At 54.3% G+C, this 25562-nt stretch overlaps 1 protein-coding gene across 1 annotated transcript in view; it reads left to right on the forward strand.

The window, feature by feature from the left end:
- Window positions 1-25562, forward strand: part of DTNB (dystrobrevin beta) — a 216009-nt gene that overhangs the window by 182659 nt on the left and 7788 nt on the right. The window contains 2 exon segments of the mRNA XM_082481519.1: window positions 16444-16603; window positions 23415-23504. Of these exon segments, the coding sequence (XP_082337645.1) occupies window positions 16444-16603; window positions 23415-23504 (250 nt within the window).

Below are 25562 nucleotides of genomic sequence, written 5' to 3' on the forward strand. Positions count from 1 at the left end.
TCACAACGCTGTTGTCCTTAGGTAGCAACAATATTTTTGCTTTTGCTGAGATGGAAACCAGCGTCTGTGTCTCCCCCCATTTTCTCCTTTTCCGTTCCAAATTCCTCTTTCTGGAACTGGCCTAACCGGATGGTGGGCGTTGTTCTGCAGAGCGTCTCGTCGGTATTGTGGACGTGAAAATAGAGGTGAGGACGTATTGATGGCACCGCCTTCAGAGTGTGCCCTGGGGCTGCTTACCTGACTACACTGTCCTGGTAACCAGTACTAACCTGGCGTGAGTAACCAGTAACTCGTACTTGCCTGGTAACCAGTCCCCAGTTGCCCTCCTGCGGGCGTCCCTGTGCCCGGGCGTCAGAAACCCTCGCTGGGTTGTGCGTGAGCATACCCCGCGCCATTCCTACTCTTCTGAGCCTCCGGCTCGTGTGTAATATTCTGCTCTGCCTCTGTGTTAATGATTCATCCTAACCTTTATGTCATCAGGAAGTTTCATTAGAGTGTGGTTATTTTTGTGCACATAATTAGAATATTAAATAGATGAATCCCTGAGGAATCCCTCTTGTATCCTCCAGCTCGCAGGTTTGTCTTTCAGCAGAACCCATTTTCTTCTCGCTTTTACGGCGACAGTCGCTGACCTGTGCAGACGACGGCTTCAGAGGGTTCATCCCCTGTGGCCGGTTCCTGCGGGGTGCCTGGGGCAGATTCCTTCGGTGGTGCATTTTTCTGAGCATCATCTAACGACTCTTGTGTCCTGGCTTGAAGATTTCACGCTTGTGTCTCACGGTCGCCAGTCGACAATCCATCTTTTCAGCTTCTCACACGCTTGTTTACCTTATCTCTGCCTTTGTTGTGTGTCTCTGGCAATGGTCATCACGTCAGGCTCACCAAAACCCCCTCATCCTTTGGATTTGGTGTTTGAGCGTTTGCTTCTAGATACGTGTCATCCTGTCTAGTCTGGCCCCCAGAAGCTGCAGGCGTTGGAGGGGTTTTTTCCTGGTCCGTGAAAGGGGAGCACGGCTCATCCAGGATTACAAAGGTACTTCTTTGTTGTCAGTGTCTGTCACGCATTTAGACAGAGCTGTGGTTCGCGTCCAACTTTCTTGCACGTCACATGCCCTTGCCTGCTTAGAAGCTCGTGTGCAAACTTGTTTATATACCGTCTTTTTAGCTTCGTGCTCTTATTACCAAGGAAGAATTTCATCGGTGACTTTAAAAGCTGGATCTGTCGAGATACTCATTAGTTCTGGGTTTTATCCCATAAACTCTTTAATTGGCCTCCATCATCACGGTACCTACACCCTGCCCAGAGCAATGCTGCTCTCTCCTCAAGAGCAGTTCTGCCTGCGTGGAGGGAGGAGGAACTTTGTTTGGGGGAGCAAGGTGTCAGAGATGGGTGTTGCGCTGCAATACGCTGATTATCGCACCCTCCAGGTTTGTTCCCCCGCTGCGGTGACACCGCCTTCTGGAGCAGTTGGACTGTTCCGTGGCCACTCGCTCAGGGGTAGCCACGAATGACGAGAGGAGCTTTGATGAGGCTGTGCGTTCGCGGAGCACTCGGTGCGGAGCCGGAGCTGCAGGACCTGTGCTCTCAGCTCCCCGCACGGGATTTTCGGTGCTTTCCCAGGGAGATGGCTTCTCCCCCAGGTCCCGGCGGCAGTGGTGGGTCAGTCGTTACGCGGCTGCCGTGCTATAACCGTGCGGAAAGTCAGTTATGGATCCCCATCGTACCCCTGGCAGTGCAGATCTGCCTTCTCAGCTTGGGTGAGCTTCGCTCGCTGTTTCTCTAGCGGTGGAGAACTTGGACCTGAGGCACTTCACGTGTCCCCTGGTGATGCCTGCGGAACAGAGAAATCCCGCACCCGCTGCGCAGAGTGGCTCTAGAGGTTGGTCTGGATGCTCCCAAATCAGGAGGTTTTGCCCCAACCTGGTGCAGACCCCCCCGGGCTGGGGATGCGGGGTGGGGACGGGGATCTCCTCCATCCCCCTGCCCAGCCGCAGCTCCACTCCCCCCAGGGAGGCCGGGGAAAAGCTTCCCAGCCACGTTAGCAACGCCGATGAGCTAACGGGATAAAAGTGCCAACTGAGAAGCCTGAAAACTAAACTCGGGCAATTTTGAAAGATAACACTCGCTTTTGGCCTTTGTAATACAAGTCGGCGGGGGGAACGGGATGGGAATGGAAACCGCCGGAGTCCTGGGAAGCGCCAGAGCGAGGGCGGTGGGGCTGGAGGCGATGCCGGGCCGGGGGGAGGAATCTGGTCCATATTGAGCGCAGTTATGGGCTCCCACATGAGGCCCCGCTGGAAGGGGGGCAGCACATGCCCCAGCACTGTGGAAATGGCGGATGAAAGCAAAAATGTCAGGCTTTGAAAGGAGCTCGGAAAAAGGAGGCATTCTGTGTGGTAACCGAGATTTTATTGTTTCCTGATCCCTGCTCTGCGTCCCGCAGCTGGGGGGATAGGGAGGAATGAAAACAAACAGCGGTTCGTGAATGGGGGAGTTCAAACAGCGATCTCGGGCTCAGCGGAGCTGGGGACGGAGCAGACCTGTTTTCAGGGGGTCTTGGGGCAGCACTGGTCTCCTCGGCAGCATGAGGATTGCGTGGGTTTTGTCTTTTTTTGTCTCAGAAAAAGCCAAATGATAAAAGCAAATGATAAGAAAGTGTAAGGAGGGCATCCTTGGGACAGTAACTGCAGTGGAAAAGGCAGGAGCTGCCAATAGAATCATCAAGTCATCGAATGGTTTGGGTGGGAGGGGATCTTGAGGACATCATTATGTGTGATCGCAGCCCAGAAGGCCAACCATACCCTGGGCTGCATCAGAAGTGTGGCCAGCAGATCAAAGGAGGGGATTCTGCCCTTCTACTCCACTCTCGGGAGACCCCACCTGGAGTACTGCCTCCAGCTCGGGAGGCCCCAACAGAAGAAGGACATGGACCTGCTGGAGGGGGGCCAGAGGAGAGCCACGAGGATGATCCGAGGGCTGGAGCACCTCTCCTATGAGGAGAGGCTGAGAGAGTTGGGGCTGTTCAGCCTGGAGAAGAGAAGGCTCTGGGGAGACCTTCTTGCGGCCTTCCAGTCCCTAAAGGGGCCTACAGGAGAGCTGGGGAGGGACTTTTTACTGGGGCATGTAGCGATAGGAGGAGGGGGAATGGCTTTAAACTGGAAGAGGGCAGGTTCAGGTTGAACATTAGGAAGAAGTTTTTCCCTGTGAGGGTGGTGAGGCACTGGAACAGGTTGCCCAGAGAGGTTGTTGAGGCCCCATCCCTGGAGGTGTTCAAGGCCAGGCTGGACGTGGCCATGGGCAACCTGGGCTGGTGGGAGGTGTCCCTTCCTATGGCAGGGGGGTGGAACTCCATGATCTTCAAGGTCCTTTCCAACCTAAACCATTCTATGATTCTATGATCAAGTCCACCCCCCTGCCTTGGGCAGGGACACCTCCCCCCAGCCCAGGGTGCTCCCAACCCCGTCCAACCCGGCCTTGAACACCTCCAGGGATGGGGCAGCCACAGCTTCTCGGGGCACTCTGCGCCAGGGGCTCACCACCCCCACAGCCAACAATTTCTTCCTGATATCTCATCTAAGTCTCCCCTCTTTCAGTGTCAAACCGTTCCCCCTCGTCCCATCGCTCCCCTCCCTGATCTGTCCCTCCCTGATCCAGAGTCCCTCCCCAGCTTTCCAATACTGGTGACATCTTCTGCTTTAGTGTACTGAGGAGATCCTGAGGGGGGATCTTATCAATACTCATAAACCCTTAAAGGCAGGGTCCCAGCGGGATGGGAACAGGCTTTGTTCAGTGGTGCCCAGTGACAGGACAAGAGGAAATGGGCACGAACTTGACCATAGGAAGTTCCATCTCAACCTGAGGAGGGACTTCTTTACTTTGAGGGCAGCAGAGCACTGGCACAGCTGCCCAGAGAGGGGGGGAGTCTCCCCCTCTGGAGCCATTCCAAACCCGCCTGGAGGTGTCCTGTGCCACTGCTGGAGGTGCCCCTGCTCTGGCGGGGGGTGGCACTGGGGGAGCTCCAGAGGGCCCTTCCAGCCCCCACCAGTCTGGGATGCTGTACTGATAAAAGAAGGATTGGGTTGCTCAGTGGTAAACACTGGAAAATATGGATTCTTCTAAATTGGTCCAGTGGAAAAGCCAAGTGGAGCTTTCTCTTCTTTCCCCCGCTTTTCTCTATCATGATCCAGGGACAATCGCCTTCATCGCTCTTCTCCTTTATAAGACTTGGTGTTCATTCTGCAGGGACTGTGCGTGGTGGCGGCTGCGCGGGGGAGGCAGCTCCTGCATCGATGGGCGACGGCTTTGGGAAGGCTCACCCCCATCACAGCAGCAGTGGAGCTGGATAACGTACCTGTCCTGAAGTCGTGCCTTATCTGCGCGTTAGGATTAAAGCTGATAAAGCAAATTGCAGAAGGAGCTGAGTCATATGAGACAGTTGCCAGCAGAGCGGTGGAAATAACGCTGAGGCTCAGCATCTCCCGGTTTGGCAAGCCGTGCCGTGCTGCAGGGATGGAGGCCATTGCCGTGGGGCCCTGCCCTTGGGACTGGACATGGGGGCTCTGGCGAAGCAGATTTAATTTGGCATTAGTGGCCGTAGCTTTTGGCATTAGTGGCCGTAGCTGTGTTGCAGCCTGGCGGGCTCGGTCCTGGCCGAGCTGCAGTCGGGGGTTTCACCCAGCTTGCACCTTCAGCGAGGGCTGGAGCTGTGGCCACCTTCTTCCCAACCAAACTAGCCTTCAATTTGCACTGTGATTCGCAAACAAAGGCTGCTCTGGGCACAGTCCTGCCCCCCCGGCACGCTCGGCCTCCCTGGCACTGCAACCCCAGTCCGGCAGTTGGCGTCACTGGGACAGCATCACCCAAGAGCCCGGTGCCGGCGGGGAGGCAGCACGGAGCAGCCTGGTGTGTTCATGGGGCATCCCCCGCACACCCTCGCACCAGCCCTCTCTCTATGAATCACAGAACGGCAGAGGTTGGCAGGGACCTTCGGAGATGGTCTCCTCCACCCCTCTGCCAGAGCAGGGGCACCTACAGCAGGTTGGGCAGGAACATGTCCAGGCAGGTTTTGAGTATCTCCAGCGAAGGAGGCTCCACAGCCTCTCTGGGCAGCCTGTGCCAGTGCTCTGCCACCCTCACAGGAAAGACGTTTCTCCTCATGTTGGGATGGAATGTCCTGTGTTCCAGTTTGTGCCCATTACCTCTTGTCCTGTCACTGGGCACCACTGAAAAGAGTCTGGGCCCATCCTCTTGCCACCCGCCCTTTAGATATTGATCAGCATTGATGGGATCCCCTCTCAGCCTTCTCCTCTCCAGGCTGAACAGCCCCAGGGCTCTCAGCCGCTCCTCACCAGAGAGATGCTCCAGTCCCTGAGCACCTCCGCAGCCTCCGCTGGACCCTCTCCAGCAGTTCCCTGTCCTTCTCGACCCAGGGAGCACCGAACTGGGCACAGTGCTCCAGATGTGGCCTCACCGGGGCAGAGCAGAGCAGAGCAGAGGGGGAGGATGACCTCCCTCGCCCTGCTGGCCACACTCTGCTTGATGCCCCCCAGGATGCCATTGCCCTTCTTGGCCACCAGGGCACATTGCTGGCTCGTGGGCATCCTGTTGGCCACCAGGACTCCCAGGTCCCTCTCTGCAGAGCTGCTCTCCAGCAGGTCAGCCCCCAGCCTGTACTGATTATTCCTCCCTTGGTGCAGGACCCTACACTTGCCCTTGGTGAACTTCACGAGGTTCCTCTCCACCCAGCTCTCCAGCCTGGCCAGGTCTCGCTGGATGGTGGCACAGCCTTATGGTGTCTCACCCGCTCCTCCCAGCATCATGTCATCAGCAAACTTGCTGAGGGGACGCTCTGTCCTCTCACCCAACTCGAGTCCTTGATCAATATGTTGAAAAATATATTTTAAAAATATTAATATATTATAAATATATATGTTTATTTTATATAGGCAGGTGCGTATGTCCATAGATAGATGTTGGGAGGGTGATGTGTTCAAACAGGCTGCGGTGGGATGGAGGTCCTTGTCCTGCCGGGGGACTGGGGAGACTGGGAGGGACCAGGGGACGCGGGCATCACGCCTCTGTCCCTCCGTTGCCATGAAAACAGCCCTGCGTTAGGTTTTAGTCGGGGGATTTTATTAACGCTGCAGAAAGGTTATTAGCCTACCCGGCTAATAAGGCTTTTATGCATTCCTTGGCGTGATTGTTCCTGGAGAAGGGCGGCAGGCAGCGAGAGGCCTGTGGGAGCCGATAGCCCTGGCTGGTGTGCCACAGAGGACAGTAAAATTCAATTTTCCTACAAGAATAAGTTCAACAGGACCGACTGGGGGAGGGGGTGTCTGATTTAGTGACCTTATTTTCTGTTTTAAATATTTTCCTCAAAGAGTATTTGTGGCGAGGGGGTTGGATTATTTTTAGCGCACGCTTCGATCGAGCTGGAATTATTCAGGCAGCAGCAGCAATAGTTTCATTTGCAGCAGTGAAAGGATTTTTCTCCCCCGTTTCTGGTTAACATAAATAATTTTTAAATTACTAGTAAAAAGGAACACCGCAAATTGTGATACAGACCCGAATTCTGGAGAAAGGCCGTGCAGGGAAACGACAGCCCGGGTGACTGCGGTGGTGATATTCAACTGCACGAGCGGATGGGGAGCGGGGACGGCTCCCCTGGCGTCCCCAGAAAATAGGATTTGGTACCTGCGAGCTGCATTGTCCTGCTTCTCGCACCTACCCCGTTCCTCTGCCGCAAGGACAAGACCCAACGGTCTTACTCCAAACCGGCTCAACAGCATTCCAGTTTTTATCACAGGTTAAAGCAACTCAAACAGATGTGTGCTAGGAAAAAGCAGCAAACAGCGAGCGTCCCCTTTGGAGGTCTCCGAGTGTCCCCTTTGGACGTCCCCTTTGGAGGTCTTCGTTGCCAACCTACTCCAGAGCGAACTCCTGTGTCCCTCCCGCGGCGCTGGAGCGGCGTGGGCTGGATGAGCCTCATGCAAAGCAGTTATAAATTCGGTTGGGAAAGTTTTCTCCCAGATCAGTTGTCAAGGGTTTTCTGTTAAAATAGAAAGATGTGTAAATTGAAATTCCTCTATAGTTCATTATTTCTGTCCTGAATTAATTACTATTCAGCCTTCCTGCGAGGGACTTGGGTTTGCTCTCAGCGTCCAGCAGGAGGAAATTGCTGGGGCTTTTGAGAAGGGGATGAGAATTCAAAATTATCCTAAAAAATTGCAGGGATATTTGGAGGGAAAAAAAAAAAAATGGATTCCAGTATGTACAAAGGACTGTGTGCAGCTTCTGTGTGGGAAAATCAGCTAGGCAAATACGAAATACAAAGCGACTGGAAGGACAGCCGTGCTGCAGAGAGCACCCGGGGCCGTGGCGGATCACAAAGCAAACATGAGTCAATGCTCTCGTGGTATTGAAAAAAAAAAAGCCTAGAGATGACTTTGGGGTTCACTACACCCTACACCATCCCTGTGGTCCCACCTGGAACGGGAGGTCCACCTCTGGAGTCCAGCTCTCCAAAAAGATGCGGCAAGTCCCGGGGAGGTGGGTGAGGAGAGTTGTCCCGGCTGAACCGCGGGCTCACCCGAGGGGGCTGAAGGGCCGGAGTTGTTCAGCTGGAGAAGAGAGGGCGAATAGCGGGTTTAGAAGGCGTCAGGCACAGAAAAGATCGCTGCCCAGAGGAGGGAGGAGCTGCTGTCCTTGTCCCACAGAGCTGGGCTGTGCCGTGAGCTCCGCTTGCTGAAAATTTCATTTTGGAGTTTCATTTAGACTTTAGGGAAATCTGGATGAAGAGGTTTTTAAGAGCACATCAGATAAACATCTGTCAGGAAGGGACTACGAGGAGCAGATCCAGCTGTGGCACATGGCGGGGACGGGGTGTTTTCTTACAGCTACGTTGTCCTGTGATTCTCTTCATTCCCGTCTCGGCAAACAACAGCCTTTCCCTGCACCACACCTTTGTAAACAGCGCCTTCCATAACTCTTGACTGCAGAAAAAGTGCCTGAAATTACAGTAAACACAAGTTATTTTTGTCACTTCAGTGGCAGTAGTCACTGTAGCTCTCCCGCATGTTGGTTCTAGGGTAGACTCTCAGGGAAGAGCAGCTCTGCGACCACGTTGGGGATGTCCATGCGCACAAAGGGCTTGCTCTTGCTCCACCGGTGGGGACAGGCAGGACATTGAAGCGTGCATGAAAACCGCAAGAAAATGGGGAAAGTGATGCCAACAAGCGGTGAGGGTGGAGGAGGAGGTGCACAGCACGTGGCTGTGGCAGGAGAGTCAGGCCGGGCTTGGGTGACGCGTTGCTCTGAAGACCAAACCCAACCCACCTTCGATGGGACATGCCCTGTGGTGGTGCATTTTTTGACAGTCTTCTTTTGCGTAATCGGTGCGGAGTGCGCTTTCCTCCTGCTGCTGCTGCTGCTGCTGCTGCTGCCCACTGCTTTTTTCATCAGAAATTCACACGTTACTAAATCAAACGCCTTATGAAGGATATTATTGCTCCGTAATTATCCTCGTCAATAAAGCTCATAATCTTCTCAAGGAAGGAAATCAGGTGGTATTTGGCAAGGCCTGTTTTCAGCAAAACCAACTCGTCCGACATCTGCTGTGTTTCTGTCATTTAGTCCTCGTCGTTGTAAACGTGCGGGTTCGTTGGTTTGTTTGAGGTGGTCGCTGGCCGAGGATTGCCGTCCGCCCAACCTGCCTGCGGCACCCCCTCACATTCTGCGTAGTAAAATATTTACGCTCTTCAGGACTCATAAATTTCCCCAATTTCAAGACGTTTCTAAACAAAATTAACCTCGGTGCAAGGGGCGCCTGGGATCGCTGTTTTCGGGCTCCTCGATGCTATTTATTGAGTTGGCTCGGCTCCAAGAGGAGCAGAGGAATGCAAGGGCACTGCGGCTTTTGGGTTGTATATACGCGTGAAATTTTAAACACAGATGATGTAGGCTAGGCGGATGACCTGTACCTCCGTGGAAAGAATAACTTGATTTCCTACTTGACTTTTTTTTTGGTGAAATATGCAGGACGCGTATTTTTTCTTCCCTGCTACACAATACTTGGTGGCCACGGTACACGCGGTATCGTCGGCAGAGGTTACTCTGCCCATTGGAGCTGGGTGGTGTCAATGTTATCGGAAAACATGGGGATATAGAGGGCCTGAGGGGCTGAACGAGAAGAGAGCACCACGGGCAGTGTCGGCTCCGGGGGCTCGGTCCGGTGTCCTCCCCCCACCCTCGAGGTGGGGAGAACACCTGGGCGAGAAGAGAGGGGCTTTTGTCTCCGAGAAAGCCCCTGCAGCGTGGAGAAGAGCTCCGGTTACTTGCAGTGAGCGTTATGAAAGCTCTTCAGCTCGAGCCCCGTGATACTTGACGCGAGGAAGCCGGGCTGGAGAGCCGTTTCATCATCCTTGAGTAAAGAGAGAGGAGAGCGTGGTAAACGTGAATTAGACATTGAGTGTGCATGATACGCAGATGAAAAACCCATTGCCGTTTCACCATTTCACTTTCTAATGAAGACCCCTGCTTTCTCGTGGGTGCCGTTTGAGGTCCTCTGGCTTTGCTTCACCTCCTGCAGCAAGGATGCAGAACAAAAAATGAGAGCTGTAGAGCATGTGTTCATATTTTCGTTTTTGTTCTGTTTCTGCCATATTTTCTGGAGTTAGTTATTTGGGGCATGATGAGATGTTTACTTGTCTAAATCGCTTATCTAAAAACTGTTAGCTCTTCGTTTTTCTGTGCATACAAGATCCCTTTTATACTAATCTATTCATAGGAATATGCTGCATAATAAAATGCATTAAAATCAATGTATTTTTCTTGCAAAGCAAGATTTCTTAGTTTCTCAGTAAACATCTGCAGATCGTAGCAATGCAGGGCTTTCTGGGGGTCTTCAGCTCAATTTTCCACTTGAAGCAGGACTGCTGCTGGCACTAGGTCAAGTTAGTTCTGGCTTCGTGTAGGCAAGCTCTGAAAGCCTCCAAGGATGGAGGTCCCTTGCCTGTCTGGTGACCTGCCCCTGAAGAAGCTTTCCCTAATGTCCTACGAAACTCTCTGGTCAGGGTGACATGTGAGCTGGTTGCATTCAGCCTGGCGAAGAGGGGGCAAAAGGGAAATCCAGCTGTAATCTTGTCTCCTCATGGGTGACGGAGGAGAAAGCAGAGCCAGAGCCTTCCGAGGTGCATGGAGAAAGCAGGAGGCAATGGTCACACATTGGCTGGGGAAAGCTGGCTGGATCTGGAAAAGAAATTCCCAGGAGAGTGGTCAGACTCTGGAGCCAGCAGCCCAGAGGGGTGGTGGGATCTCCCGTTGGGGGGATTGTGAAAGATCAGCTGAAGAAGACCCTGAGCAACACTTTGAAGTTGGCCTTGCTCAGTAGAGGAAGTTGGACTGGACACCCTCTGAAGCTCCTTCCGACCTGAGTTTTCCAATGCTTCTTTCATCCCATTCTCCTTTAAAACTCTCCTCTGTCCTGGTGGTTGTAGGAAATTTGACGGCAGGTCACCAGGGAGGTGGGGGACCTCCAGTGAAGCTGCTGGGAGGAGGGAGGCGATGGTGCAGCAGCATTTTCTATACCTGCTAAAAGCTATTACGGTCACTCCTTCCTGGACCTCCATTGAACTGCTTTTAATGCACAGACCAGAGCTCTGCCTCTTTCCTTCAGGAAATGTTAAGGGGTTTTTAGGTTAAACCTCAGAACTCTTGTGTACGAGGCTTGATAAGCTGGGGCCAATAAATCGAAGTCAGCTCCCAAACACTTCAGGAGCTGGGTCAGAGGTTTCCTTCGTTGTTTTTCTAAATTGAAATCCATCTTCTGCGTCCTCCCTGGTGCAGTTTCCAGGAAGAACGTGCAACGAGCCAATAATTCCCAGGATTTTCTAAGGCTGCGACTCTGACAGAGTCAGAAAGGAGTTTACAAACCTTTCCAAATCCGCCCCTGCTCTGTGTACAAGCGGCATCGCGGAGCTTCCTGTCCCGTGAGCTCTGCGGCGGTGGCCCTGGCAGAGCAGAACCACGCGCAGCTCCTCGGTAGTCCCCTCTCTTTACCAGGCGAAGCCGCAGAAGCATTTGCCTGAGCTGGGGAAGGGAGACACCGAACCGGCAGCCCCAGCGCCGGCTCACTTCAGCAGCTTCAAAAACCACAGGGGCAGCCTCAGCTCCGGTATTCATTGGACCTTGCGTCATTCCTTCCATCGCTCCCTTTGCCCTCAGCCGTTGGAGGCTGCGAGAGGCATTTATTGACCCCCTTCAGCGATGGAGTCTCCTTCAGCCGTGGGAGCCATCCCTGCGCCTACCCGTGGAGGGTGGCGTGCTGCCTGCGGCTGTCCCGGCTCCACTTCCCGCCTCCGCGGGGGCACTGTGACACCCGCCGTGTCCTCCCACGGCTTCCTCTGCCCCGGGCACTGCGCCGTGGCGCCCATGAGTGGCGCGGTGGGTGCCCGCGCTGGGCACCGGGCGCCGCGCTGCTCCCTCTGCCTCTGCCCCAGGTGTCTTTCTTGCTCTCTCAGGCGATGAAGTGCTTTCTAGGACAGGGCTGGTTTCATGCCGTGCGGCGTGAGCACAGCTGCTGGTGGGGCTCGTTGTCACCCTCGCTGTCCTCGGCTTCGACGGGTGTCCTCAAGCATCCTCCGTTGGCTCCAGCCCCGCGTTCCTTGTGGCTGCAGATGCCTTCGGGGTCCCCCAGGCACCACGCTGCCGGAGAGCCGTGGGCTGCGGGCAGGTACAAAAGTGTTAACCGTTAGGAAACTCCAGCTCATACCTTCTTCTTTCTGCTTTCTGTACGTATGCGCATCACGGGTAGAGGTCATACGCCATTTTTCCACGTGCATCATCTTTCCACAGGGCTCATCATTCGGTGCAGACGGAAAGCACGCGAGCGTGTTGAGACTACATGTGCTATATGAAGTACAAGAAGAGAGAGATCAAGATGTAACACAGATATTTTATTTTATTTCATTTCACTTTGTTTTGTTTTATTTCGGTTTAGCTGGAATTAGACAAAACCAGATGTTGCCAGGCGCTGGAGAGCCGCGTGCGGCCCTGAGCCTGAAGCGCGCCCCTTCCCTCCCCTGCGGGTGTTTGCCTCTGTGTACACTCGCGCTGGGAGTACATCTCCCCACTGGAGAGAACGGTAATTCTTGCTGCGGCATTACCTGCAGAGCGTGTTGAGAAGGTCTTACCCAAACTGTGCGCAGCAGCGAACACCCCCCACACCCCCTGAGGCTGTTGCTGAGGTTGAATCAACATTTATTGGCTTGGAGTTCAGTGAACGCATCGTTACGACTTTGCTCTGGGCTCAATCTTTCTTCCTTTTCTTTCCAAAGCTCCGGTGCGTTGTGTCGATGATGTCAGTGCTCCTTCTGGGGTTTGGGTTCTGCAGTCACAGTTGCTGCTGTTCTCTGTGCCCTTGATGCCCGGATTCTGGTTGGGCCTGGGGAGGGTCCATCAGCCCTCAGCCTGTGCCAGGGTCTGCCATGAACAGAATGGAGTCATCCTCCCCAAAGGTGTTGAGCTCTTCATCCAGCCCAGGCAGCCCAGAGAGGCGTGTGGAGGTCTCCTGCCCTGTTCTAGGCCTGTTCAGGTGTCCTCTCCACTCATGAGAAATATGACCACCTGATGGGGACTTGTGGCCTCAGAGACATCTCCCAAGAAATTGCCCATAAGGAGATCGGAGTCTTCCTTTCCTCCTAGAGACGTGATCGTGGAGTGCCTAGTTCCAGCCCCCGCAGGCGGGCACACACTCAGCAGATGCTGCACAAGAAGGTTTTGTGTGGAGGTTGGCCGGGAGCTGCTCATTCATTCGTCTTCCAGACCAGCAGTGAGTGGTGCGTCTCTCCTTGCCCAGGGCCTCCATCCCACCTCAACCCACCAGTTTTTCTTGCTTTTTCGCTTTTCCACTTCTCTCCCCCATCCCACAGGTGGGGATGGCACCAGCGGCTGGTGGGTGCTCAGTTGCTGGCTGGGGCCACCCCACCAGTGGACCTTCTGGAGTGTGCGGGGTCCCAGTGTGACTCCAGGAGCCCCTGAGGTCCCAGTGGGGTCCCAGTGCAGCTCCTGGAGCACGTGGGTTCCCAGTGGGGTCCCATTGTGGCTCCTGGAGCCCATGAGGTCCCAAAGGGGTCCCAGTGGGGTCCCATTGTGGCTCCTGGAGCCCATGAGGTCCCAAGGGGGTCCCAGTGGGGTCCCAGGGCAGCTCCGGCAGCACCAGCAGCCTGGGAACTGCAGCCGTGGGGTCCCGGCAGTGGTGGCGTTTCCAGCAGGCGGTGTTTCTCGTGAAGGTGATTTTTCAAGTCTTCACTGAACCAAAAACTTTCAGATCCTCCTCGGAGCAGCGGGCGCGGTGGGGTGCATCTCTTGGGCTCGCTGAGCGTGGCAGCGTGAGCATCCCTGAGGAGGGGCGGCCCTGCCACCGCTCCCTGTCGCGATACGTCGTCTGTGTCTGCGCGCACAGTCGTGACGGTTTCCAGGAACTGCGTCGTCACGCGGATGAGGGACGTTCCCGGCCCCTCTGCGCCACTGGCGGCTGTATGCAAATCGGCACAGCCCATCTGCCTGCCCAGCGGTTAGAAAAAAAACTTCAAAAAAAAGAAAAGAGAAATCAAAAATTGGGCACTTACTCTAAGAATATAACCGTAGACGGTGTGTCTCAGGGGTAAATGATGGTGAAAGAAAGATTTCCCTTCCTGCAGGGCTGAAGTCCACGTGTGCGGGAGGGTGTCCGGGTGCTGCTCTGCTGTGTTTTGGGGTCTCCCCTTGGTCCGAGGAGTGCGCACATCTGGGAACGCTGTCCGGGGCCAGATGTGGAGGCGGGTGGGATGGGTCGAGTTTGCCGCGCCGGGGTAAAAATCCGTCCCCTCGCGGTGCAGGCAAACATGTTTTGGGGAGAGGAGGTCAGCGGTGGGGTCCCACTCCGTTAATGGAACTCTTGTTTTTCCAGATGACAAAACCTGCAGGCGGCATTTCGTCCGCAGTCTCACGGGGAGGCAGAGCTCCGGGGGTTAGCGGGAGCGCGCGCGCCCCGGTCCCGCAACGCCGCCTGCAGCCTGGGGAACGAGCTCCGAAAGGGAAAGTTTTCCCCCGGGGAAGGGGCACTCTGCCTCCGGATTTCTCCCCATTCTCGGTCCTCGCTCGCGCCTGGGCTGGTTCCCCTCGTCTGAGCGGGCGCCGAGGCTGACGCTGGCTCTGGGGGGAGGAGAGGGACCGAGCCGGTTCCCCCGCAGCGAAGCCATGCCGATTTCCCCGTGCCGCGAGCGGGAGCGCCGAGCGGTGTGCCCACGCCGCGGTTGTGGGCGAATTCAGCCACTCCTGCCCGTTTCTGTGCACCTTCAGGTCATTTTTTAAGGCTTTATTTGAGGTTTCGGCGCAGGGAGGGGAAGTCACTGGTGTTGCGTGTGCCTTTTCTAATGATTTTACCTTCGAAAGATGTCATTTCCCTCCTGCAGCCCTCTCCCCTGCAGACGCCCCTGTCACGAGAACGTTTTACTCACTTCTTTAAATCCCCCTATTATTAATACAGTTTCAAAATGACAATTTCACACATGACTCGGTTTTCGCGTTAATAAGAATATCAGCTTTGGGCGGGCAGGGATTAGCCGGAGCCGCGGCCGTCCCCGCGCAGTGCCGCGCAGCGTCCCCGTTCCTGGGGGGTCCTGTGGGACGCAGGACCTCGCGGCAGCACCGCGTGTGACATCAGCGCGGGTCGAACGTGCCGGCGACGGATGCTGCGCCCCACGGCAGCGCGAGGACCGGCAGCGCAGGGTGCTGTCCGTGTCATCGGCGGTGTCACCGCGCAGCATCACCGCTGCGCCGGCCGGGTTGCCCCGGTAACTGATGCACGTCAAAGGGAGCAAACGATGAACAGGCTCGGAAAAAAAAAAAAAAAGACGATAAATCAAACAGCACAAACAAACCAGGTATTTGCTCAGAGGGGCTGTGCGGTTTTAATGCCCTCAGTGTGTAATTATTTATGAGTAGCTTTCCTTTAATCAACGGCAGCGTGGGGACCGCGCTTAAATATAAATGCAGTCACAGGTCGTAAACCCTCGCTAGCAAAGCCGGACAGAACCCATCACCGGCAACTTTGCGGTTGAGCAAGAGGGTTCGGGGGCTGCTGAAAGACAGGAGTGGCTGCAGAGAATAACCAGATTAGTGACAGTAGAGCAGCGCTGTGCCCGTTCACAGCCTGCGGAAACGGCGGCCGATGCCGCGGGGAAGGGGGAGGTCTGTGGAGGACGGACGGTGGGGAGCCAGCGGCCCCCGAGGGCGAGGGGCCCGACCGGGCTGCGCGAGAGCGGCCGGAGGAGGCAGATGGGCACCCGACCTCTCTGCAAAGTGCCCTTCGCCGCCCGGCGAGGTGCGTCACACCGGGGACGCCGCCCTGCGCGCCCTCCTGCTGGCACCAGGCGCCGAGATGGGTTTTTTTGGAAACACGGAGCCCATAAGTGCATGTCAGAAGTCTCCTATATTTATCTCCTCATCATCCGTTCGTCAGTCCCTCTCCTTTCCCACCTCAGGCCCTGCTCAGGAGGCTTTGCTGGGGCGGCACCTTCTTCGAAGCCAGCGGGAGTTTTGCCTGAGTGAATATTACGGCAGTTTTCTCTGAGCCTTCGAACCTCAGGGAAAAAGGTTATTCTCTATTTGTTTGTGATTTGCTATGAAATTCAGCAGACTTTGGGTACATAGGCAGTACCTGAAAGACCCTTGGGGCCATCTCTCGCCGTCTGTGGAGGGCTGTAGGGGAGCACCAGAAGCCTTCTGGAGGGCGGCACGGGCACCCACGGGCAGAGCTGCTGGCGAGGCTCTCGGCGCTGCATGGCAGAGACAGGGTGGGGTTGGCTGGGAGAAAATGTGTTTTTTTTAAAAAAAGAACTTTAAAAAATCACTATTTTAGTAATAAAAATACATAACATATGTATGAAAAGTATAAAAATAAGTTTAAAAAGGGGCTGGAGCTTCAGCAGAGCCTCGGTGGCACCGCGGAGCTCTGGGGTTGTCCTCGGTGCAGCCTGCGGGGAGGACGAGCAGATGCCGAGCGGTGGAGGGTCCTTCTGGAGCACAGGGCTGGGAAGGTCACGCCGTGCCTTCCTGGGGTTTTTTCCAGCACGGCGTTTGACCGGTGACGTGGTAAGCATATGGTGGTGGGTCAGATCCTGCGCCGGAGGCAGCATGGCTGTGGGTACCACGTGCAGCCCAACCGCGCGGGTGCTGCGGCCCGACGCGTGATGTGCTGCGCCCGGCGTGCCGCCACCGCGGGGTCCTCCCACAACACCTCCCGATCATGCATCACGTCTTACTCAAATTGAGGGTGTTTTGGTGAAGCGTCTCTTTCCTCATGCTATCTTTTTTTTTTTTTTTTCCAGAATTATTTTTAGACATTGACCCAAAAAAAAAAAGTTAAAAATTTGGAAACTGTGTGTCTCGTGTCTCCCGTGCAGGCGCAAGCAGCAGGCTCGGCGCACTCCTCGCCCACCCACGGAGCCGGCCGCCCCATGCCCATGCCCGTCAGATCCACCTCCGCCGGCTCTACCCCGACGCACGTCCCGCAGGACTCGCTCGCAGGTGTCGGGGGAGACGTGCAGGACGCTTTCACACAAGGTGAGTATCGCACAGAGCAGAACCACATCTGGTGTTGGTCCTGACATCGTCATGTATCAGAGGGGAGGGCCAGACTGGGTCTAAGAAAGAAATTCTCGGCTGTGGGGGCGGTGAGCCCCTGGCGCAGGGTGCCCCGAGAAGCTGTGGCTGCCCCATCCCTGGGGGTGTTCAAGGCCGGGTTGGACGGGGCTGGGAGCAACCTGGTCTAGTTGAGGTCCCTTCTTCAGGGGATGGACTAGATGGCCTTTAAATATCCCTTCCCACCCAACATGTTCTGTAATTCTCTGGTTCTATGTGCAACAGAAGCGTACCTCGCCAGTATTGAGCCAATAATTACAACCTCCTCTCCTGCACTCTAAACCAAATAGTTCGGGGGCACATTTTTAATCTTTACAACTCAATGTAATTATTTCTGTGATGATGATCTTCCCTCCGGGGAAGGGATCTTCCATCCCAGAAAGTGACGCCCGCAAGTAATTTAACAGTTAGACGTTAAGAACTGATCATATTTACAAATCTGGTGGTCAAACTGTGCTATGATTTACTAGAGGAAAAAAGCAGCTTAATGACCAAAAGCAGGAAGACAAACAGCCCCTCTTATCCAGAGTATTTAGCTAACGGCGACTCACCTCTCTGCTGGTTACGAGGCAGAAAGGAAGCGGAAATTTTGCAGCACAGCTCACGGCTGTTCCTGACGGAGCGGTTGGCTGGTGTGCACATCTGCGGAATGGCGCTCTCGCTCTGCTGGAGACTGCACAGCCCTGTGGGGAGAGGGAGAAAAACGTGCTGAACACGGGAGAGGAGAGGAGAGGAGAGGGAGGAGAGGAGAGGAGAGGAGAGGAGAGGAGAGGAGAGGAGAGGAGAGGAGAGGAGAGGAGAGGAGAGGAGAGGAGAGGAGAGGAGAGGAGAGGAGAGGAGAGGAGAGGAGAGGAGAGGAGAGGAGAGGAGAGGAGAGGAGAGGAGAGGAGAGAGAGGAGAGGAGAGGAGAGGAGAGGAGAGAAGAGAGAGGAGAGAAGAGAAGAGAAGAGAAGAGAAGAGAAGAGGAAGAGAAGAGAAGAGAAAGAGAAGAAGAGAAGAGAAGAGAAGAGAAGAGAAGAGAAGAGAAGAGAAGAGAAGAAAGAGAAGAGAAGAGGAAGAGAAGAGAAGAGAAGAGAAGAGAAGAGCATAACGCAGAGGCAGAAGCACAGATAGGACAATGAGCTTTTTCTTGCTCCAAGAGGGGCTCCTTCTTTTGCACCATTTCTGCATGTTACTCCCCTCCGCATTTGAAAAAATAGCACTTTCTGGGCTAAGCTCATTGCTGCCAACTGCTCCGTCAGTAGACACAAGAAGTGCTGGATTTTCCGGTAGTTTCAGCTGTATTCCTCTCTGTCCGCCTGGTCCTCCAGTTCTTTGGCAAAATCGGTGTGGTTGGATCGAATGGGTAAGCTGTCCATTTGTGAATAATACAGCGTATCGTGTAGATTTGTGGAAAATCAGGGCAGCAGTTGACATACATAGTTTTATTCCCCAACACCTGTAGGTAGCGTGAGTTTATACTTAGCTGCTGTTCCTTTTTTAAAAAAAAAAAAAAGAGAAAAAGTTTTACAGTTACGCGTTACAAAAAACCTCAAACTTTTCCACGTCAAAGCCATTGTCAGCGCAAGATGGGCTCCAAAATTTGAAGACAACCAGAAGCAATGGAAACTCGTTCAGCCCAGTGCAGACCACTGCCTCCTCCTCGAATACTGAAGAGGTTTGACTACCTGGCGATGCTGGAAGGCGGCAAAGCAAAGACATGACTGTCAGGCTGATGTCAAGAAGCTTGGCAAATACTTTTTTCCCTTCAGGGACCATCTCACTGCAGAGCAGAGGGAAATTAGTTATTCTTCAGTCCTACCTACTTCAGCTCTGCTTCTTGGTGAAGGAAGCCATTCAGGAAGCCACTACTCTGTTTCTCAGGAGTAGTGTCTCTCAGGTTTGTGTGCTCTTTTCTTCTCTGTTGTTCATTTTGGTTCAGAACTCTTCATCTTTAGTACTCCAGAAGCACCCTGGGGTGTAGAGCTGTGAGAAAATCAGCAGCAGGACCTGGTATCGCTGCGTACCTCTCAGAGAGGGAGGTTGTTTCTGAACACATCCACGTTTCTGGAGATGGAAGTCCACTTGTATTTTATATTCTTCCTATTGACAATAAAAGACAGGACAGAAAGTCCACTTCTCCCTAATGCAGTGGCAAAGACTTCACCGGCTTGCGGGCAGAGACAACCGGCGGCAGGAACTCTTCATATGGACCTCTTGGCGCTCCGTGGGAAACCCCACTGGGTGATGGACATTGTAGCGCGCGTAGTGGCAGGGTGCTGCAGCCTCTCTTGTGTGCTGGTCCCTCGCAGTAAACACGAGCCCTCGCCTTGTGGCGGAGCCCAGGTTGTTTATTTCTTTAAAAGATGACAAATTGTATCATATGGAGTCACAAAACTGGAGGTGGTGTTTTCTCATCCTGGGTAGGGAAGATCGTGAATATTAGTGTCGAATACCTTTGTCAGATGGACGATCTCCTTTTCAAAACAAAGAAAACATGAAAATAAACTTCCCAGAACTGATGATGTATCTCAAAACCAAACAGATTTTAAATAACAATTTGCATTTATCAGCTGCTCATCGGGTATATCCTTCTAGAATGATCTTCCTTGCCTAAATGAGCTGCTGCCAGAGGAAGGTGAGGAAAGAGGCTACAAAGTGGTAGCAGAGGAGCAGGAAGTATCGGCAAATACTTTTAATTGGTATTTAATTCCGGGAGTGCTACAGCAAGGACTGCAAGCCCTTAGCCCCCAGCGTACGCGGTTGAAGGAAAGTTCTCCAGAACTTCAGGTGGTGAACAGGTCGGGAGATGGAGGATGTCTGTCTGCAACACCGAGTATCTACAACTCATCTGGGAGAAGGATATGTCTTTTTCCGATCCCGTTGGTAGGAACAAGCTCCTCATCTCTCTAAACACTTCCAGAAACGACAGCAGAAGCAGGCATTTCCAGGGAGGCAAGATGCCAAATACCAGAGGCACAACACTCCATCTGTTGCTGTGGGTGGTCCAGTCGCCTCCTCTTCATCTCTACAACAAGTTTGATGGTACAGCCGAGAGCTCTCAACTGATTTCTTTGGCAGCTGCCTCTCCTTCCCCCCTTCGCAGATTGGCTTTCTTTTTCCAGGCTGCGTAAAGTGGAACAGCGGCGCAATGAGTCCTACCAGTTACTGGGAAAATCTGCTCGATCTGCTTCATCATTTTCCCCTTTCCTTTTTTAATTAGGAAAGCACAAAGAGATGAAATGATCTCCTTTCTGCTGCTCGGAGTAACGAACACATGATTATAGTAGTACATTAACTGCCCTGCTTGATATTTTTTTCATTTTACAGTGTTGCTTTGGCATCCACGTTTGCTCTCTATCCATCTGCTTTTTTCTTCGGGAGATACAAGCGAAAGCCATGACAAAGCAAACTTCTCTCTGCACGGTCTCCAATCACCAGAGCTGTGTTCCTCAAACTCCTGGCTCCGGGAGAAGCTGATGTAATTAATCAAGGACTCATTCATGCCTTTTACCTGAATGACTGGTTCGTGAGGGGATAGAATTCGTCAGGACCTGTTGATATTGCCCAAAGTGAAAACTCGTTTTTTTCTAGGTTTTTAGCACCTGACAGCATCTCAAATGCATGTTGCAAAGAACCAGGTGTTGTATAAAACTCTTCAGGGCTGGGCTAAGGGCTTGTGCAGCAGCCGCACCACAACAGCTCGGTGCCGGTGGGGGTGGTGACTCCCCAGAAGCAAAAAATCTATAGGCAATGTCTGCAGTACACTTATTTTATGGTGGGGTTTTTGTTTAACAAAAACATTTACATTATTATTGCTAACTTTTGCATATCCATCAGATTCTTATAAAATGTCACGGTGGGAGAGAGGAGGAAAAGGCCCGGTTGGACGGGGCTGGGAGCAACCTGGGCTGGGGGGAGGTGGCCCTGCCCAGGGCGGGGGGGTGGAACGAGATGGTCTCCAAGGTCCCTTCCCACCCAAACCATTCTGTGATTCTGTGAAAAGGGAGTGAAGACCTTGGGGCTGTTCCACCTCTTGCTGCTGTGGGCGGGCAGGGATGCCAACATCTTGTCTTTCCTCCCAGGGCACAAGTCTGCAAGCTTCCCCATCAGTGCGGGAAGGTCTAGAGAAGGAAACCTTTAAAGAATTGAACCCGGTGATCTTGATCATACAGCCTTAAGATGAGATAAGTTTCCTCCGTAGGTGATCTCTTGATCTTCCACTTGGCCAGAGGGAGAATGCAGTAATACAGTATTCGAATAAGATGCCCTGATGGTATTCCATCTGAAGTATTCAGATACAGCGGCCACCGTCTAATCGGAAAACTAATGCTGCTGTTGAGCATCTTGAAAGAGAAGCAAGCAGTCCCTCGGGCTGTCTCAGCTGCACATACGATCCACCGCTGCCAACGGACAGGTGGAAGTTCCTCTTGCGACAACTGCAGCGATGGCTTATTCTTCTCAGCTACTAGAAAAACTCTTGCAAGAAAAAAAATGGCCAACAGACTCCATAATCAGTTTCCTGGAATGATCCTTCCGGAAAGGCAATCTGCACAATTAGTGCTATTTCATATTAATCATGCAAAATCAGGCAAATTCAAGGCAAGTGGAGAACACAGGAAACAGGATAGAATGTCCATGTTTTCACATAATAAAATAATTGAATGCCACCAGCCAGGAGGGCTTCGGGTGGCTTCTGCACGTCGGTGTCCAGACGAGCTCGTTAACGTTATTCATCTGTTTCACGGGGGAGACAGGGTGGAATTTTACAACCTTTCGCTCCCAAAACTAACGCCGGGCAGAGGCCTCGGTGGTGACAGGACTCAGGACACCTAGAGACCTGGATAAAGTGGCTTCCATGGTGTCAGAGGTGCAGAGGAGACCCCTAAGTCACGGGTTGGGGCTGTTCAGCCTGGAGAAGAGAAGGCTCCGGGGAGACCTTATTGTGGCCTTCACTACAAGGGCGTGTAGTGATAGGACGAGGGGGAATGGCTTTAAACTGGAAGAGGGGAGATTTAGATTAGGTCCGAGGAAGAAGTTCTTGGCTGTGGGGGCGGTGAGCCCCTGGCGCAGGGTGCCCCGAGAAGCTGTGGCTGCCCCATCCCTGGAGGTGTTCAAGGCCGGGTTGGACGGGGCTGGGAGCAACCTGGGCTGGGGGGAGGTGGCCCTGCCCAGGGCAGGGGGGTGGAATGAGATGATCTTCAAGGTCCCTTCCAATTCAAACCATTTGATGATGCGATGATTCTATGCCGGTCAGTTGGAAACCTAACCTGGAGGAAGAAGATGCTGATGGAAGGCGTGTCGGGTCGGTAGCGTGCTCTGGCAGCGCTCAAACAGCACTAAAACCCGTAGGCAAGATGTAGGAGCAGGCGCTCTGACAGCCCCCCAGCCAAGGACGGAGTGAAAGCCAGCACAGCGTTTGGGAGGTGAAAGCTGCACATCTGGCATGAGAGAGGGACCCGACTTCAAACAAAAGTAAACGTGTCATGCACAGCTGTCGTCGGTGCAGTTCAGTACAGCTGCAAAATGTCGCATGAGATGTCTCCGGCGGTTCCTCATGTGTCATCTTTATGCCCTCGCTGGTGTAAGTGGCAGGAGGGGACCCCAAACACTGAGATCTGGGAGCACCGGCACGCACTCGGCATGGAAGCGGTGCTCCCGGAGCCTGCGCCAGTGTGGACATCTGGTGCCTGTGTGGGACAACGGACCACCTAAAGCCATTTTCTGTGGGCAGTTCCAGCACGGGGACGGCTGAGGTGGCGCCGATGAACCATTACGGGGACCCGGCAAAGCTTCAGCTCGGGGCCATCGGCTCCACAACCTGAGAAATGGAGAACGTGACCCCCACACCAGCAAAGCCTCCAAATAAAACGGAACCAGCGCAGCGCAGGAAGGCGCCGGGGGAGAGGGGCTCGGCGGGGACGGGGACTGGCGTCTGCAGGCACTGCCATCATCTGCTGTGAGAGTCTGGCTGGTGTTGCCGGAGGGGCCGGCACGGGGAGCCAGAGGAGGTGGCAAAGATGATCGTTATCTTCCCAACACCAGCAAGAGGCAACGAGCATCATCGCTGCCACGCTGCAGCTCCTGCCGCCCCCGCTCATGGCTTTGGGGGGCAGCAGCCAGTGTGAGGGGTCCTCCGCAGATCGCAGCCCCACACTGGCCCCCGCCGCTCCCGCGGAGCCGTGGTGGAGGCTCGGGGTGGTGGTGGGGCGAGCACGTCCCTCGAGCAGTGGCTCACACAAGACGAGGGTCCAGACTGCAGTGTCACGGTGGTGACAGCAAAGTGCCACCGAGGGAGAGGATTGCTTCCTGCGGTCATGCGAGAGGAGAGCTCTGCCGAGAGGGAGAATTCAGTTATCTTCTATTCCCCTCAAACCTCGGCGATATCGATTGCAGCAGAGCAGCCGGCGGCGATAACGACTCTGCACAAAGACAGAGCGTGGATGAGCTGCGCCACGGCCAGCACGTGGCGGCTCCGGCCGGGGGGGAGAAGCATCTGCCCTTGCGCTGCCGTCCTTGTGCGGGAGAAGAGCGGTGTGACAGCTAATTAGCCAAACAGGCGATCAGGCGGCCAGGCAGCGTCATCTCTCGCTAAGCCGAGCTGCTTTGATGGGGTGTCCGAGCCCCGTCCCGGGGAGGAGACCGGGTGGGGGGGGTGCGGGACGCGTGGCCGAGCAGCGTGGCGCGGGGAGGTCGGGCGGTGGCGATGCGGCACGTGCGATTCCCGCTGTCTGTGTGTCTGCTCTGTCCCCAGGTACGAGGAGGAACCTCCGCAACGACCTGCTGGTAGCGGCCGATTCCATCACCAACACCATGTCGTCGCTGGTGAAGGAACTTCATTCAGGTAAGAGTTAATTTCGCGGCAGATGGGCACTGCAGAAAAAGGAGAGCTTGACGCCACAGGTGGGAGATTTGTCTTTAGATCAGTTTGTTATAAAAGCGTAATGTGAGATTTTGCGTTCATTTTTTTCAATGAGAAAATTAAAAATCATTTTTATAGCTAACGTCATTGAGAACTCCAGATTCTGACCAGGCTTCCCGTTGATTTTGTCGCTGATAGCTGAGGCGACACTCGGTGGTGACAGACCTGGCTGATGGCGCCGTCGGTGAGTCGTGAAGCAGACTCACATCTCGCTCCCGCTCGCGTTGATCCGTGCGTGTATAACAGCACTGGGCAGCTTTTCCAGCACCCTGCAGGCACGTCCTGGGGTGCTTACGAGGCAGAAGTGCCACTTCTGGAAGTCAGAGCTCCTTAACGAGCCAAGCCGGGGGCCGGGGCAGAGTCGTGAGAGAGTCTCCCCAAAGCACCGCTTAGTGATGGCGATACTTGAGCAGCAGCTGAGCCCCTTCTGCAATGATTCCACCAGAACCCCACACTGGTGGGGTTGGAAGGGCCCCCTGGAGCTCCCCCAGTGCCACCCCCCGCCAGAGCAGGGGCACCTCCAGCAGTGGCACAGGACACCTCCAGGCGGGTTTGGAATGGCTCCAGAGGGGGAGACTCCCCCCCTCTCTGGGCAGCCTCTTCCACAGGCTTTTTCCATTTTTGTTTCCGTTACTACCTATCACAAATAGATCGTACATGTACGTGAGGCCAATGGCAACAAAGGACTAAGTAGCAGTGTGGAAAAAAAAGATAATTATTCCCTTCGTGCCTGTTTACTGTGCCAGTGGAGGTGAACATGCCGGTGGGACTGGAGCCGCTCCTGCTGGAGCCCGGGGACGCACCCCGTGGCTCTCGAGCCGTGTCGGCAATGGAGAATACCGTCATTTAGGATTCCGGCAGCTTGTTTGTGGGCCACCTCCTCTTTTAAGAAAGTGAAGCGTTCTGTGCGCGGGCTGAACCTCGCCGCTTCTGTCTGCCGCCCCCCAGCCCCTTGCTGTATCGGCAGCTGCATTCCACAATCCCCCTCCATAAATTTATCAAACTCCATGTTAAAACCAGTTGGGCTTTTTTGTTCCCACTGCCCTTAGTGGAGAAGTCAGAGTTATAAAGCCGGGTTGATCTTTTACTGCCAAGCAGTAAATTCACCGGGCCCGGACCCCGCGCCTTGGCTGCAAAGGCAGCTGCGGGTTAATAAAGTCTTTCCTGGATGACAGCGGCATCGCCGGTGCCACTGCAGGGCAGGGCCGTGTCTTTCATCAATAAATCACTGAGCTCGAGACGCGCCGCGCTCTTCCCCCTGGGCTGAAACCCGGTGAGCAAACCCTCTGCCCAAAACAGATGTCTGCAGTAATTTATTTTTACGCTGTTAATAGAAGAGCCCGTTTGCGGCGGCGCGGCAGAGCGCAGGGGCTGGGCTGGGGTGGCCGGAGCAGAGCCGGAGGGTCGGCCGGACCGGCGGCTCTCCTGCCCTCCTCTGAAACCCCCGAGAGCCCGGCAAAGGCAACCAGCCCGGGTCTGCGCCACTGGCGCCCTTTCAGCCTTGTCGGGTGGATGAGATGGATGGACTGGATGGTCTCCAGAGGTCCCTTCCAGCCCTGACCATTCTGTGAGTCTGTGAAAGCAGTTACGGTTCACAGGGGAGTGAGGACGGAATTAATTACAGTCTCCTACATGAGGATATGCAGATACTAAAGAAGGCTCCCTTGAAAGTATCTGAAATCATTTCGTTTGTGTAAATTAGGAAAAGCATGAGTTATCCTCAGCTGATGAGAGTCAGTGGGATTTAACGCATATTGTCCCGGCGGTGAGCTGTGAGAATAGACACCTCCTCCAGCCCCGGGCTGGCCCGATATAGCTGCAGGCATTGTGTTTGGAGCGGTTTGTGCGACACGGGTGCGTGCACCGCCCACGCCGCTGTTTGCCGCTCCGTACCTCTGCACGAGGCCGGGAAACGGGTCCTTTGGGAAGGCAACAGTGCCGAGGGTTCCCCCTCCTCCATGGGCTTCCAGGGGTGCTCCC

This window comes from Vanellus vanellus (assembly GCF_965231255.1).
Source record: "Vanellus vanellus genome assembly, chromosome: 3".
NCBI classification, from domain to species: domain Eukaryota; kingdom Metazoa; phylum Chordata; class Aves; order Charadriiformes; family Charadriidae; genus Vanellus; species Vanellus vanellus.